Source organism: Notolepis coatsorum (genome assembly GCF_963971535.1).
Source record: "Notolepis coatsorum genome assembly, chromosome: 14".
Lineage (NCBI taxonomy): Eukaryota > Metazoa > Chordata > Actinopteri > Aulopiformes > Paralepididae > Notolepis > Notolepis coatsorum.
The window spans coordinates 87,974,758-87,991,673 of NC_140178.1; the positions used below are offsets into that span (position 1 = coordinate 87,974,758).

The 16,916-nt window shown below is 43.5% G+C and overlaps 1 protein-coding gene across 2 annotated transcripts in view; it reads left to right on the plus strand.

Moving 5' to 3' along the window:
- The first annotated feature begins 7,710 nt into the window (after positions 1–7,710).
- rpusd1 (RNA pseudouridine synthase domain containing 1) overlaps positions 7,711–16,916 on the plus strand; it is a 37,679-nt gene continuing 28,473 nt past the window's right edge. Inside the window, exons 1-3 of one of the 2 annotated variants that reach the window (XM_084329354.1) lie at positions 7,711–7,799; positions 8,483–8,673; positions 15,335–15,458. In XM_084329354.1, the coding sequence (XP_084185480.1) occupies positions 7,725–7,799; positions 8,483–8,673; positions 15,335–15,458 (390 nt within the window). In that variant the 5' untranslated portion in view covers positions 7,711–7,724. Of the gene's footprint in view, positions 7,800–8,440; positions 8,674–15,334; positions 15,459–16,916 lie in introns of both variants that reach the window. The other variant, XM_084329353.1, reaches the window with a different exon arrangement.

Sequence of the window (16,916 nt, forward strand, 5' to 3'; positions counted from 1 at the left end):
CACACACATTTTACACTGTACATTGGAATATTGACAAAGCCTTACTTGGTCATTTACTGTACAACTAGGTTAGGACATTTGTAGGGGCCAGTTTCGAATTGCAGTCTCACGTAGGTGTTTTTTGAGAGTGTTTTTGAAGGTGGGTAGTGATTCACATTCCTTTACAGCTTTAGGCAGGGCGTTCCACATTGATGTGGCATAATTGCGAAACGTGTTTAGTCCCTTGTTTGAGCCGAATCTGGGTTTTACATGATTTGTGGAGCTCCCTCTGGTGTTGTGATCATGGTATTCACTGACCTTTGGGAAGTATTTTGACATGTACATGGGTACCTTGGTTGCGTAGTGTATCTTGTAGACCAGGCCCATTGCAAGTTGCTGTACTCTGTCGTGTGTCATGCTTACCTGCAGGACAGAGGAAAGCTCGAGTCCAGATGTGAAAAAGGGCTCTTTGTAGGACACGACAAAGGAAGCCCCGCTTTCCTAGTTTATCATCCCGGTAAAGGGAGAGTGCAGAAACACAGGCTAGTCAAGTTTGTCACAAAGACAACATGTGAGAGCGAGACACAGACAGAGGAGCCAGAGCTGGACTCCAGAGTAAGGTGTGAAGAAACAGAGACACCTCAGCCCAGTGTACTTAGCACGGTCGTGCAGACAGACAGTCAGCAACCCCCAGAGGGCGATGACGAGGAGCACCCGAGGGTGAAAATGATGCAAATAATAAACCACGCTGATTAATGGCTGAAGGTAGAAACCATGCCTCTTGACCACATTATTGTCGCCCCATAGCCAGACTCTGTCAACATTCTTGTTTACCAGAGAGGATATCCGGTACAAGAATCTAGTTTGTTGGTTGACTTTCTTTATTACATTGGATGCCATTTTGTCACAGGAAAGATTTGCCTCTAGGATGGAACCCAGGTAGGTAATTTCATCTTTCCTTGTGACAATATTGTCACCCACTGTAACTGAGAAGCCGTCGGTCTTGCTGAGTTTGTTATTTGAACCGTTTCAGTTTGAGATGCGCGATCGATTCGTGTTCGTCTTGTTAATGCACCTATATCCTATGGGATAAATGTAATAGCTGATCTGCCTGCAACAGTTTGCAATTGTTTTTAGTATTTTCCTCCATTATTCTGCACTTTATCTGTCTCTATATTTGATTATGTCTTATGTTTACCGTGTAAAATGATTATATATCAATGTTTATTATATTTTTTTTGTTGTTGATAATTTGTCATTTCGACGACATTGGAAATGAGGGTGACTTCAATTATCGTTTCGAGAATAAATAAAGGTTTGAATTGAAAAATAAATATTTTAATAATTGCAACTGAAGCTTTAGCTCCCAAATGCAAAATGCGCATGCGCGTCTTCCGGGTTGGCAAACGCCAATGCAGCGTTATTTCTTTCCGTAGCTGCTCTCTGATTGGCCACTGACATGTGCGCCCAATCGCGTGACGAGCTGTGTCTTTGCCCATTTCCGGGTCTAACAGCCTGCAAACTACCTAACGCCTAGTTTATCACTGGTTAAGCTTAGGCGACTCTTTCGAAGTTGGTTAAGGTTAGAGTTTGGAATCAGGGCTGGTGTTCTATCGCCCTGCTCTAAGACAAACTCTAACCTTAACCAACTTCGAAAGAGTGCCTAAACTGCGTGATTACCAAACCTAGCCGCATTTCTGGCAAACGCTCTCAGATTGGCAAACGCCAGTTTCTACACTGGTTAAGCTTAGGCACTCTTTCGAAGTTGATTAAGGTTAGAGTTTGTCTTAGAGCATGGCGATAGAACGCCTAAAACCTAAACCTAAAAACCAAATTACAAACATCTCAAAACAAACTAGTCAGAAGTGGCGGACTGGCCATCGGGACGTTCGGGACGAATCCCGATGGGCCGGGACCAAAGTGGGCTGGTCCAAAAAAAAAAAAAAAAAAAAATTATATATTTTTTTTTTTTACTTTTTTACTTTTTTTTTTGGGCCAGTGTGTGGGCCAGTGTGTGGGCCACTAATGTGGGCCGATGTGTGGGCCAGTGTGTGGGCCAGTGTGTGGGCCAGTGTGTGAGTCGGTGTGTGGGCCACTAATGTGGGCCAGTGTGTGGGCCGGTGTGTGGGCCAGTGTGTGAGTCGGTGTGTGGGCCACTAATGTGGGCCAGTGTGTGGGCCAGTGTGTGGGCCGGTGTGTGGGCCAGTATGTGGGCCGGTGTGTGGGCCGGTGTGTGGGCCAGTGTGTGAGTCGGTGTGTGGGCCACTAATGTGGGCCAGTGTGTGGGCTGGTGTGTGGGCCAGTATGTGGGCCGGTGTGTGGGCCGGTGTGTGGGCCAGTATGTGGGCCAGTGTGTGGGCCGGTGTGTGGGCCAGTGTGTGGGCCAGTGTGTGGGCCACTAATGTGGGCCGGTGTGTGGGCCGGTGTAGTGTGTGGGCCGGTGTAGTGTGTGGGCCAGTGTGTGGGCCATATGTGGGCCGGTGTGTGGGCCATTATGTGGGCCGGTGTGTGGGCCAGTGTGTGGGCCGGCAATAAAACAATAAACAAGTTGCATAAACTAAATCAGATTAAAAATGATCACAGTTCTGGTTTGCCTTAAGATGCAGTTTAAGATGGGTCTTGAACATGGAATATGTAACGAAAAGGCACCTTACAGTCCCCTCTACTGATGGCCCTGGTGGTAATGCCAGTGTCTGCTTTCTGTTGGATGAACTCATTCAATGGGGGAGGGGCAAGTCCATGCAGAACCATGTACATGAAGCAAGTATATTTGAAAACTTGGAAATTCTCGAAAATTAGCATGTTATGTTTTTCTAAAACATTACAGTGATGAAATGAAATTGGTTTCCTATCAAATACTTTTATGGCTTTTTTGTAGAGTAATTATATTGGTGTAAGAGTAGTGACATATAAAAGAGACCAGTTGATAAAACAGTAGGCCTACTCGATGTGTGATAAAATCATTGAATGCAGAAACATCCTTGCAGCATTAACTGGCAGGCAGGGCCTGATCTGCCTGAAGTTTTCGATGTTAAACTTGACTGTTTGTCACTTTCTTCACATGACTTTTTGAAGGTCAATGTAGAGTCCAATGTGACCCCAAGATACTTGAATTAATGTACAATGTCCAGCTCCGCCTCTCCCAGAAACACATTAGAGTGAGTGACCTCTACTGGTGACTTTGTGAACATCATACACACTGTTTTATTGGTGTTAAGTGAAAGACATGCTTTTGTTAGCCAGTCTTGAATGAGACATGAGACATCAGTGAATGAGATTCACGTTTCCTCCCAACCGCGAGTAGGCCTAGAAGCGCAGAAATGGAGAATGCAAAAAAAGAAAGGGTGGAGCTGAAAAAGCTAGAATTAAATGTTTACCCGCTGCTGCTGCTAATGATGATGAAGTTCAAGTGGAAGGAACCAACAGTAACATGACAGGTGCATGCAGTAGCCTAGTGCATATTCTACTGTTGGTGTCTGCCGGTTCATGAGGGCTAGCTAGCCTATACTAGCTCTTGCAGTGATTTCAGTCATTCTATTACAAGACAATGTGCTTTCCGTATTCCTGATTCCTTACAGCACGTGGACGTAAGTAGTTGTGACTCGTGACGTTTTTTCTCTGACTAAAAGTTTAGTTAGCAATGTTAGGACTAGTGCCCACCACAGCATCAGAAGCTAAAGTGCTAACCTAGAGAGCCAATCAGAACCTAGGACGGGCTGCAAATTAATCGGCTACTAATATTATAATAGTAAATACTAAAATAAAATACTATTATGTTCCCTTCCAAATTTTCATGTTGATATAATATTGGTAATCTAATTGATTGAATTGATTAGTTGCCATTTTACATGCTTAAATAAGATGTACCTTAGAATTCCCAACTGTTAGCCATGTTCTCGATCTGTATATGATTAGTCTCATCTACATGTTTGTAAATAACCACAGCTAACTAGCTTAAGCTAACAACTAGGTCAACTACTACCCCGTAGTTAAACATATGTGATTGCATATAACAGCTAACTGCTACAGCTAAGTTGGTAGTTAGCCTATTCCATTAATGTTGAATGTATTTATGAAGGTTGTTGATGGTGGTTGGCGCTGATTAGCAGACATGATTCCGTCAGTCTGCCACAGGGCAGCTGTGTTTGCTGATGCTGCTCACAACCACCAGTAGTGTATGACTGTGTGAGTGTGAATGCTTGATGGTTTCTGTGAAGCGCTTTGTGGAACAATGCTGATATACAGTTAAGAATGAGTAATTCGCTTTTGGTTTTTAAGAAAAATTTGTAAAGCTATTTTTGAAAACTACAGGGGTGAATAATACTGTTTTCTTTTGCTATTTTCTTTTTAGAATACTGTTTTGGAGTCTTAATTTTTTTAATTTTTGTTTTTTTTGTCCACTTTTTCTCCCATTTTCTACATTTTCTCCCATCCCAATTTCGTATCATCCAATTCAACCCTCCCCTGTCACGAACGCTGTTTCTTGCCTCCCACAAGCCGGCTGCAATGTGGACTAAGTCATACATAGCACAAGTCCCCTCCGGTACTTGAGGTAACAGCAGTCGCATCTTTTCACCTGCGCAGCTCGATCTCTCAGTGGCGAGGGAGTAACGCGTGGGAGGCTCACGCTGCCCCCGACACTTCCTGATTCTACTGCGCAGGCACACCAACCGACCTGTAGGAGTCGCTGTCCACAACGCCCAATCCCCACCCATCAGTTTCCCACCCCCCTAATACGGCCAATGTGTATTAGTATGAATGACCAGGCTAAACTGAAAGCAATGTGGAGCGTTGGGCTCGAACAGGCGAGCCCAGCGTCTCCAGTATTTGTGGCGAGCGCCTTGCCCACTACGCCACGTAGCCGCCAATTTTTTTTAATATTTGTTAAGAATATAGGACAGGCATATATAAGCATTATGCTTCAGTCTGTACCTTTTCAGTCACTGTAAAATCAAATATTGTTAAATGATGGGGTATATTGTATTGTGTGAGATGATGACTGAATAAACTACTACTACTACTACTACTACTACTTTGGGTGTTTTCAAAAGGCTGAAAAACGCTGTATGAATTCAAGCCATTATTATTGATTGCTGATGTTCTTCTTATGCAGTTGACTCTGAGGAAAGAGAGAGCGCCCAATCCAGCACAGCTGACCCTGAGGGGAGAGAGAGCGCCCAGTCCAGCACAGCTGACCCTGAGGGGAGAGAGAGAGCCCAGTCCAGACAGACAGACAGACACACAGAGAGAGAGACAGAGAGAGAGAGAGACACAGAGAGAGAGACACACAGAGAGAGACAGAGAGAGACGAGAGAGAGACACACACACAGAGAGACACATGACATAGAGAGAGAGAGAGAGAGAGAGAGAGAGAGAGAGAGAGAGAGAGGAGAGAGAGAGAGAGAGAGAGAGAGAGAGAGAGAGAGAGAGAGGAGAGGAGAGGAGAGAGAGAGAGAGAGAGAGAGAGAGAGAGAGAGAGAGAGAAAACAGGCTCTTGGAATGGGGTGTCTGGGAGGAAGTGGGGGGTCTTTCAATGTTGATTAAACGGCAAGCAACTAATGTCATGAGTGCCAAATTAAAGGACAATAAATCCAATCTAACTGAAATTGTGTAGCACAGACCTTTCTATTAGGGGATGCTCGATATTGGCTTTTTTACCGATACCGATATACCGATATTGTCCAACTCTTAATTTCCGATACCGATATCAACCGATATCAACCAATACCGATATATGCAGGGTTTCCCGCCCCAAGAAATGGAATAATTTCAGGTAATTAACATTACATATCTCTTGTTGTGGAATTAACACAACATTATGCATACTTTTGACAATAAATAAAATCAGATTGGTTCTTACTTGCTTGCCTGGGTAAATAAAGGTTATAGAAATGTAAATAAAATATTATTTCTTTAAAACCGATACCGATATTTTTTCGATATCACATTTTAATGCCGATATCGGCCGATAATATCGGTTAGGCCGATAATATCGGACATCCCTACTTTCTATGGATCAAAACCTCAATATTATTATGGTGTAGTTAATACTTCATGTATCCTTAATCCCTAGGCTAATGAAGGCACTAAGATGTTAGTAAAAAAAAAACATATGCCAATGACGGGAAGTAACGGTATATGTATGTGTGTGTCTGTGTGTGTGTGTGTGTGCACTGTGCATGAGTGCACATCTAGGGGGCGGTGTGTAGATTTGGTCTCCCTGATGTTGACTCCTTAGCCACAGCCTTGGGTTGTTTAATACTGGACTGAAGTGTTTCATAACGCCTGTTGTGTGGGCCGGTTTCGGGGCCGGTGCGTGGGCAGGTGCGTGGGCCGGTGTTGTGGGCTGGTGCGTCTGAATGTCCCGGCTGAATTTGTGTCCCAGTCCGCCACTGAGTCAGACTACTGCTTGACCTGACTCCTAGAACCCACCTCACCCCTGCCCACTTTGACAACCTAGGATGGCTTAGAGTAGACGACAGAGTACAGCAACTTGCAATGGGCCTGGTCTACAAGATACACTACACTACACGACCAAGGAACCGTATGTATATGTCAAAATACTTCCCAAAGGTCAGTGAATACCACGATCACAACACCAGAGGGAGCTCCACAAATCATGTTAAACCCAGATTCTCCTCAAACAAGGGACTAAACACGTTTAGCAATTATGCCCACATCAATGTGGAACGCCCTACCCAAAGCTGTAAAGGGATGTGAATCACTACCCACTTTCAAAAACACTGTCAAAAAACACCTACGGGAGACTGCAATTGTTGTAAACTTGTACAGTAATGACCAAGTATGGCTTTGTCAGTATTCCAATGTACAGTGTCCCCCCCCCCCTACCCAACCCCCCCCCCCCCCCCACCTCCAATGTACAGCCCCCCCCCCCCCCCCCCCCACCCCCCCCCCCCCCCCCCCCCCCCCCCCCACCCAACCCCACCCCACCTACCCAACCTCCTCCAATGTACAGTTTCTACGTCAAATGTATATACACTCTTTTTCTGGACACTTTTTGTATCACAAACAGTACTGTATTTGCAAATCTGGTATGTCATAAATGTATAGATGTAGCAGTGTCTATCTGTATGTCGTGTGTGTCATATTATGAATTGAAAATGGGGGACCCTGATGTAAACAAGACGAAAGTCTTTCTCTGGTCTGCATCCCCTTAACAATTGTGTGTATTGAGCTGTACTGTATTGTACCCATTCTGCAATCTGTTAATAAAGTTTTCAATCAAGCAATCAATCAAACCCTGATGTAAACAAGACGAAAGTCTTTCTCTGGTCTGCATCCCCTTAACAATTGTATGTATTGAGCTGTACTGTACTGTACCCATTCTGCAATCTGTTAATAAACTTTTCAATCAATCAATCAATTAATCAATCAATCAATCAATCAATCAATCAATCAATCAATCAATCAATCAATCAATCAATCAATCAATCAATCAATCAGGTAGTTTGCAGGCTGTTCGACGCGGAAATGAGCAAAGACACAGCTCGTCACGCGATTGGGCAAACATGTCAGTGGCCAATCAGAGAGCGTCAGTCAGTGCCAATCAGAGAGCGTCTGCCAGAAATGCGGCTAGGTTTGGTAATCAGTGTACTGTTCACGCGCCTAAGCCTACGCGGTCTGCGTCGAAACAGGCGTCACACGATTGGGCGCACATGTCACATGAAGTGGCCAATCAGAGAGCGTCTCCGCAAAATGCGGCTACGGAAAGAAATAACGCCACCATGCGACCCATTCATCGCAGTTGGGTGGTTTGTTTACATCTGTATACACATGCCCGTGTTTTCATCGTCTTTAAGGTAAACTGCTTAAACGTAAACCGTATGTTGTGGTCGTCATGGTAGCTACAGGAGTTTGTCTGGCTAGTTAGATACATTTAGGACTGAGGCAATGTTAATGCATGATAGCTAGTAGGCTAACTGCGCTAGCATGCTAGTTGTGTCACCGCGTTTCTGTGTGTGTGGCATAGTGTGGTGGGTCTGTCTCCCTAACAGTTTCCTAGCTACACCAAAAACTATTTAAGGAAAGATCTCCAACTCCCTATTCTCTGATTATTAGAGCGCCCTCTAGCACCAGTAAGAGTGGTAAAGTAAAAGTGGGATGTCATGCATGAATAGGAGTGAGTGAGGCTCAAGACTGAAAGGCCACCAATTCACACTATGCAGAGTAAGTGTAGGATATCCCAAGATATTACATTGTCCCCTATTGGATCTCCCAGCGATGACCGATATCATATTATGGATCTAGTCTTCCTGGGTGTAAAGCACATCTCATCTAGACTCTGATCAGTCTTAAATTCTCTAATATTATGGGGGGAAATGCAGATATTGCATGATCTCCAATTGCGATATCAATGTGAATTGATATAATGGTGGTAGAGAGAGAGAGGCTTGAACGAGACTATTTGATGTTGAGAAGACGGACAACCTTCTTTCTCCAGGGCTGTGTTTGTGTGAGCTGTGTGTGTCTCTTTTCGGTGAAGATGGCAGCACCAGAGCCGGCTAGCCTGGACGGTCTACAGGTGCTGCACCAAAGTGACGACTACATTGTGGTGAACAAGCACTGGGACGTCCGCATCGACAGCAAGATGTGGTACGAGAAGCTCACGGTGCAGGCACAGCTTAAACACCACTTCCCCCTGCTAGCTGACCCCAACACCTACTATGGATTCAGGTGAGAGAGAGAGGGAGGGAGTGTTTTTTTTTCTTTTTTTTTAAGTGTCTTATTCAGTCATCTGTAAGCTTAAAGGACTCTCTCTTGCTCCTACTGTTGTACCAGAGCATTATTCATCTCCTACGGTTGTACCAGAGCATTATTCATCTACTACTGTTGTACCAGAGTGTTATTCATCTACTACTGTTGTACCAGAGCATTATTCATCTCCTACTGTTGTACCAGAACATTATTCATCTACTACTGTTATACCAGATCATTATTCATCTACTACTGTTGTACCAGAGCATTATTAATCTCCTCCTATTGATGTACCAGAGCATTATTTATTATTACCGTCCGTTACTAACGGGGCCAAACACACGCGCGTAACCAGCAGCACCTCTAACAATATGGCCATTGCACGCATTGCAACCTCAATATAACAGGACATCAAACTTCCACTCAATCACTACTTCACCGGGCTAAGATACAGAACACTGGGGTAGAGAACGGCTCGCTTTGTGAAAAGCCTGATCGCTGCAGACAGAAGGCCTCGCTGAACAGGACTGAGTGTGTCCTGCTGTCTGTTATTGTATGTTGTTACTGTGTGCTGTAACTGTATGTATTGTTTGATATGATGTTGTTTGTACTGTTGTTGTTTTAATTTTTTTTTTTATATATTTATATTTGTTTAAACATTGTTTAAGCCACCAACATTTACAAATGATATGTACTTGAAAGTTATCCATTAGGAACACAGAACGGAATACCAAGGACGACAGACATCAAAATAAAGTGACAGACAGACAGACAGACAAACACCCCCTCCGCAAAATAATTATTATATACATACAAATAAGGAAATTCATTTAAAAAAGTGAATACAGTGATTCATAGGTCAACCAACTCTGGTATTGATTTGAGATGTCGTGCTCATACCGAGCCTCTTGCATTGGCAGGTGCATCAAGGGAGATAATTTAAAGGGGAGGAAGGAGTGGAGAATGTACCACAGATATTATGTGGGTAAATATCAGTCTGGGACTACGGGGACTGTTGTCTGATGAGTACACAGTGATATGAAAAGGAATCCCCCCTGGCACAATAAAGTCTATGTCTATTCTGTCTCTAAATATATGAGACTCGTGTGTGTTTGGGTGAGTGGTGGCGGAGGGGGAATTTAGTAGCTAGTGGAGAGCCCAAGTGTCTCATTCTGTCTATAAATACATGCGATTCAGTCTGTGTGTGAGAGAGATCGGGTGGCAACAAACACTGCAGTACTGCAGTAATGGGAAGACCACTGCAGTGTTGGGCACAATACCACCATAATCCTTGATGTTTGATTCTACTTTATTTTAAATTTAGATTTTTTTTAGTTGAGTTAAGTGGAACCTTATATAATCCCCTTGGAGAAAACCGCCCTAACTATTTAGGAGCAGTGGGCAGCCACTAGGGGTGGGAATCACCAGTTTCATCATGATACGATATCGATTCTTTGGACAACGATACGATATTTGCCGATATCACAAAGTCTCTCACGATACAATACGATACGATTAGATTCAGGTGCCTGCAATCGATATGAGATGATATCATATGCCCATTTAACACAATCAGTAACATTTAGATTAACAAAAAAAAGGTAATGAAAATATCATTTGACATTTGTATTTTTGAGCTCTTCCAGACATTTAAAGGAAAATCAATCTATTGTTTTTAATACAAATAGACCTCCTGTTCACTGTAAAGTGCCACGTTTTTATATATTGAGCTTTAAACTTTAAGCTACATTTTTTGGAACTCAAAACTCACAACCTCCCTCTCCCAAACCGTTCCTACAACAATTTGTTGATGTTGCATGATCATGCATAGGCCTACATTTATTATGTATTATATTGTTTATGTTTAAATAACATTTAAACATCAAACTCCTCTGACCTCATCTGGTCTTTCCAAAGACGTGCGCACACACACACAGAAAGGGAGAATGCTATGCTGTAACGTCTACACACACGGAGCTACTGCTGTTGTTCTTGGGCGGATATGAGACTCGCCACAGGATTTTCAAAATAAGAGTATCGATATGAATCGATCTTATTACATCGCATCGATCCGATTCGATTGTTGATAATTACATCGATGTATCGATCTGGATCGATGTATTGTCCCACCCCTAGCAGCCACACAGTGCGGCGCCCGGGGACCAACTCTAATTGTAATGCCAGCACCTGGGTCAAGGGCTATGGCAGGAAACCTAGCATGCATGTCTTTTGGTGTGGTGGTTAACATGACTAGCAGGTTAGCATTACCAGTGATACAGAGGTGTGAGACATTATACAACCAAAGGATTTGTGTTGACTTTATTCATAAAAATAGATAATATACCCAGCAACCCTTTTTGATTTGAATGTGACGCATAGAATCACTCTACTGATGTAACAGATCCATCACTCTGCTGTAACAGATCCATCACTCTGCTGCTGTAACAGATCCATCACGCTGCTGCTGTAACAGATCCATCACTCTGCTGCTGTAACAGATCCTTCACTCTGCTGTAACAGATCCATCACTCTGCTGCTGTAACAGATCCATCACTCTGCTGCTGTAACAGATCCATGTCTCTGCTGCTGTAACAGATTCATGTCTCTGCTGCTGTAACAGATCCATCACTCTGCTGCTGTAACAGATCCATGTCTCTGCTGCTGTAACAGATCCACCACTCTGCTGCTGTAACAGATCCACCACTCTGTAGGGATGGGAATTGATAGGATTTTATCGATACGATTCCATTATCGATTCTGCTTATCGATTCGATTCTTTATCGATTCCCTTATCGATACCTGATCAATTTATAATTTAAATAAATAAATTGGAAATGCAACAGAACTACATTTAGTCATTTAGCTGACGCTTTTATCCAAAGCGACTTACAAGTTCTGTACGACAAGCCATCAGGAAGGGCACAACTCTATCAGCTGAGCAACAATGTTCATCAAAGTGTTGAGTGCTACAGTGTAGGTTAGTTTATTAGGACAAGTGCATGACAGTACGGTTAGTTAGGGTTAGATATATATTTTTTTATTCAGATAATGGTTGAAGAAGTGCGTCTTTAGTCGACGGCGAAAGATTGGACGTGATTCGGCTGTCCTAACTGGGGTGGGTAGTTCATTCCACCATTGTGGGGCAAGGACTGAGAATAGGCGACTTCTCTTTGATGACCCTCCCGGAGCTCGGATAGGAGTAGGTCTGAGGCGGCCAGAAGATGCAGAGCGTCGGGGTCTAAGCTGGTTAGAATAACAACATGCAACTTGACATTTCTGATTGTCATTTATTGTTGAGCCCCCATGTCAGAAAAATACAAAAACTGTAAAAAATAAAACATTAACTATAGCCTACACTTAAATAAAATAATGTATTTGAGATTCTCTTAAAATGTATTTATTTTTTTATTCTTAAACTAATTTAATCTATTGAATAACAGGTTGTTATTCCTCTGACTTCTGTCTCTCACTCACACTATCACACCACACCACACCACACCACACCACACACACACACAGAGAGAGAGCTCCCCGGGCCGCGTGTAGCTGTTTCGCAACAGTAAGTGACTTCCGGGGTAGGCCCGATTGGCCCCGACAGGCACGTGACGCGCAACTTTCTCTGCCGCGCGGCACGCTCCGCGGAGCCCTTACGGAATTACGTAACCGTCCAAATACGCCATGACTCTCATTCGGCGCTATAGCTCACCTCGCAGAGCAGCGGTCCTGCGATCCTGCGGTCCGTTGTTGGTGAGTTCGAATCCCATCAAATCTTTTTTTTTTAACGTGATTTTTTTTTTAACGTGTATTCTTTCGCCGGTTAAGGTTAGGCATGGTTAAGGTTAAGGTTAAGGTTAGGCATTGTTTCGGAGTTGGTTAAGGTTAGAACGGTTAAGTTTAGGCGCTGTTAAGGAGCTGGTTAAGGTTAGAGTTTGTGTTAGAGAATGGCAATATTCTTTCTATGGTTAAGGTTAGGCATGGTTAAGGTTAAGGTTAGGCATTGTTTCGGAGTTGGTTAAGGTTAGAACGGTTAAGTTTAGGCGCTGTTAAGGAGCTGGTTAAGGTTAGAGTTTGTGTTAGAGAATGGCAATAGACAGCCTATTTCCGCGCGACAGCTCTCAGCAGCCTCGTTGCGCGTCCTGAGTTTGCCGCGTCACGTGCCTGTCGGGGCCAATCAGGCCTACCCGGAAGTCACTTACTGTTGCGGAACCGGTACACGCCCCCGGGCCCCTGTCCTTTATGTATTGGCTTGTGTTGCTACACGGACACATTTGTATGTTGCACCACTGTACTTCCTGGTTTACAGACATGTAAACAAGCACTCACGTCTCTCATTATATGTGAACTAAAGAGTACAAGGTTTACACAACAGCCCCCACCTGCTGTTTTATTGTATTTGTACCTGTACTATCCGCTGTCAGCTGTTTATCTCTCTTTGTGAGCTTGATTAAATAGCGTTAGCTCACGTTAGCTCACGTTAGCTCCGCGGCTAATTTTAGCTCACCCTGATCTAAATCAATGACTAGGCTCTAAAGCATTCAAGTAGTTTTCACTGCACATAGAAGTAGCTAAACAGCGGGAGCATTTCGGGAGCATATTACCAAAACCCAGGCAATTTCGAGCCCTTAAGGAATCAAATAGAGTCTGCCATGGCCATGCTAACGTAACGTTATTGCGCAACTGTAGGCAGCGATAAGGGAATCGAAAGTCACAGGAGCCACACGGTTCCAGGCATCGGCCAATTAGGAACCGGTTCCCAATGGGAACCGGTTTTCGATTCCCATCCCTACCACTCTGCTGCTGTAACAGATCCATGTCTCTGCTGCTGTAACAGATCCATCACTCTGCTGTAACAGATCCATCACTCTGCTGCTGTATACGGCACGGTGGTGTAGTGGTTAACACTGTCGCCTCACAGCAAGGTCCAGGGTTCGATTCCCGCTTGGGGACCAGGTTTCCATGATGCCAGGTAGGTACCCAGGTGGGGGATCTCCCAGGCCTTTCTGTGTGGAGTTTGCATGTTCTCCCTGTGCTCACAAGGGTTTCCCCCCCGATAAGATAAACCCAATGGAAAAACATGCACAACAACAGATCGCTAATGCTGTGGTGTCCTTGGATTAGTCCCCGGGGCGCGGCTCACGTTGACGCCCTATCTGCTCCCGGCTGCCCATGGGGGGAAGGACGACGGGATGGGTTAGGCGCAGAGACTCAATCGCATCGGCGACTGAGAAAAAGACAATGCATGTGTGTGTGTGTGTGTGTATCCCGGTGTGTGTGTGCCGCTCCAATTGCATGTCCAGTTTGTTGCATGCCGAATAAAGACCCCCTAAAGAGGTCCTGCATTATTATATAGGGTTGGGTACCGTTCACATTTTAACCGATACCAGTACCAGTGTGAACCGGTACCCAACGGTACCTTTTTTCTGTACTTTAGTCTCTAAAAATTTGATCGACTCTACTCTATCTCAGTTGTAAAAAATTTGTTCAAACTTCAAATGATTTATCATTTATTTATTTAGAACAATTTGTTTATATATATATATATATATATATATATATATATATATATTAGAGGTGGGCATAGATCATTTTTTTTAATCTAGATTAATCTATCTGCAATCCTGGATTTAATCTAGATTAAAATGGCTAAAAAGAAGAAAAAAAACCTGCCGAAGGCATTCAAAATATGTGTGTTTTACCCAAATAATGACCAGAAGTAAGTCCTTACTTTTTCTTTCCTCCTTATGTTTCTCAGGCCAGGTGGCCCATTACACCATGAGCCCATCTCTCGTTTCCAAAATGCATTACAGACTGTTTGAAAAAGATGTTTTGCTATGATAATTGGTAATGAAATATCAAAATAATGTTCAATAAGATGTACTTGTGTTTAATAAGTTGTTTTATTCAGAAGTTAACACAAATAAATAATATTACCAGTACAGTACAGTATCTAGCACACTCTCAGGAGCAAAACAGAAAGAATCATTTCAAACTTGAACTATGTGACATGGCTTGAATCAACTGCTCCAGTGGAGTTGCTCAGTGGCCAATGGTGTCAACTGTGGTTGTACTGGGCAGCTCCCAGGTGTGAATGGAACTGTGTGAATGTGAAGCAGGGCGTTCCTGAAAAAGAGCATCTGTGCTCAGCGAACCTACCCTGGGTAAATAAAGGTAAAAAAATTAAAAATGTAATTTTTTTTTTTTTTTTTGATTAATGCGTTAATTATATTATCGCGCGATACTAGTATAATTAGTATACCAGCTCTAATATATATAATATTGCAGTGAGAGTTGTCTGCATCTAGCTTTGTAAAGTGTAACCACACTTGCGACCGTTTTCGGCTTGCCATTGCCCCGACTGCTTTGTTGTTGTTGAATCAAGTAAAATCCTAGGTAAGCTGTATTGTGCGCGTGAACCTTCACATGAACGTGCGGCACACTTCATAGGTTTTGTTTTGCGGTAAATCAAACGTTGACGTCATCAGACTTTTTTTTTGCATTACCGAAATGTGGCACCGGTGGATCTCACGTGAAGCGGTACTCGGTAGTACCGACGTGATTCGGTCGATACCTTTAAAAGTACCGGACTCGGTACCCATCCCTGCTGCTGTAACCGATCCTTAACTCTGCTTCCTCCCACCAGGTTTTGCCACCAGCTGGATTTCTCCACCAGCGGAGCTCTGTGTGTGGCTCTGAACAAGGCTGCTGCTGGACACGCCTACCGCTGCTTCAAGGACCGCACTGTCACCAAGGTCTACCTTGCCCTGGTATGAAAACACACACACCAGGGTTTCCCACAGCCCCGTAGATCAGGAGTCTGCAATTAGGTTTGGCCGCAGGCCAATTTCCCCCCAAGCCATTGTATGGCGGGCCAGAACCAAACACAATGGCTAATTTAATATAATGATTGTGAATTTTTTTTAACTCTTTTCAAAATAAACTAGCTGCATAGGTGGCATAATAAACTGTAAACGACATACATGTTTGCACTGAACATTATACCTTTGTCTTTTTTCTATTATAAAGTGCCTCTCGGGTGCATGAACAGATCAGTAGGATGGGCATTTGATTTTCATGCAGCACCACGGCGGGTGCTAGTGCATTATAAATCGAATGTATTATTATTATAACGCATGAACAGAACAGAATGCATGAAAAACACAACTCACCATAATGCAGCCCTGCCCTGGGCTTATTGTTTCTGTTTCGGTCCTCCAAAATCCCTGCTAATGTTTGAAACATGTCAAATGTCCACTCGTGTTGAATGCAGCTACTTTATCTTCTGCCAACTTGAACACAGTTGTCATGCTTCATTGCCTCATTTGCTAGCGTGTCGCCACATGTTATGCAGAGAGGACGTCAACACGTGAGAGTCACCTGTTGCGATAAACCCGTATTTTAAGTATGACTCCTGGTTTTGTTTATGTGTCTTGGAGGTCGTAGTTTCCTCTTCTGGCTCCTCAGTTGGTATTTCCCCTTTGCAAAGAAGCTATCCAAAGACGTTTATTTTTTGTTTTTACTAAGTTTAGCTAACGTTAGTTTAGCTAACGCGGCCCGGTGGGGGATCACTGCACTGGACTATTGAGAAACTATAAGAATTTTCCATTGGTTCTCCGAGTCCACGTGAGCATTTCTAGCATTTCAATTGGCTATAGTGACAGACATAGATAAAAAAAAACTGGCGTTTTTATTTCATGGATGCGTGTTTCCCATTTCAGCACCACACGCTGTCCACCTCACTTTGAGAAAGCCTATATACACGGTACATTGCACCTCACTGCCTATACCTGTTATTCACTTTTAACACTTTGGGGCCATTTGGATCCGTCTAAAATCACTCTAGGCGGCCAGCATTTCTAAACAGACTTGCATAGTCCGTGGGGCTGTTTGTAGAGCTAAATCTATACTTTATAGTATTGCTATCTGTCCATTCTCATTGTCAATTGAGACCATAAACCGTCCCTTCAAAATGGCTTAAAGAAATAATTTTTTCATCAATACGTTCTCATTTTATAGCATCTTGAATATAAGTGTCATAAGGGATTTCGGCTAGTATATTTCCTGGAAGGCGAGATACAGGCCGCTAAGCTAGTAACGTTAAATCCAATGGCTTTTCGGCTATACAGAAGCTGGAGTTAAAAATCAAACTGCATATGATCGATATGATGGTCCACCATGAATGCATGAAAGGGGGGGGGGGGGGCCTCGTTTCTGATTATTGATTA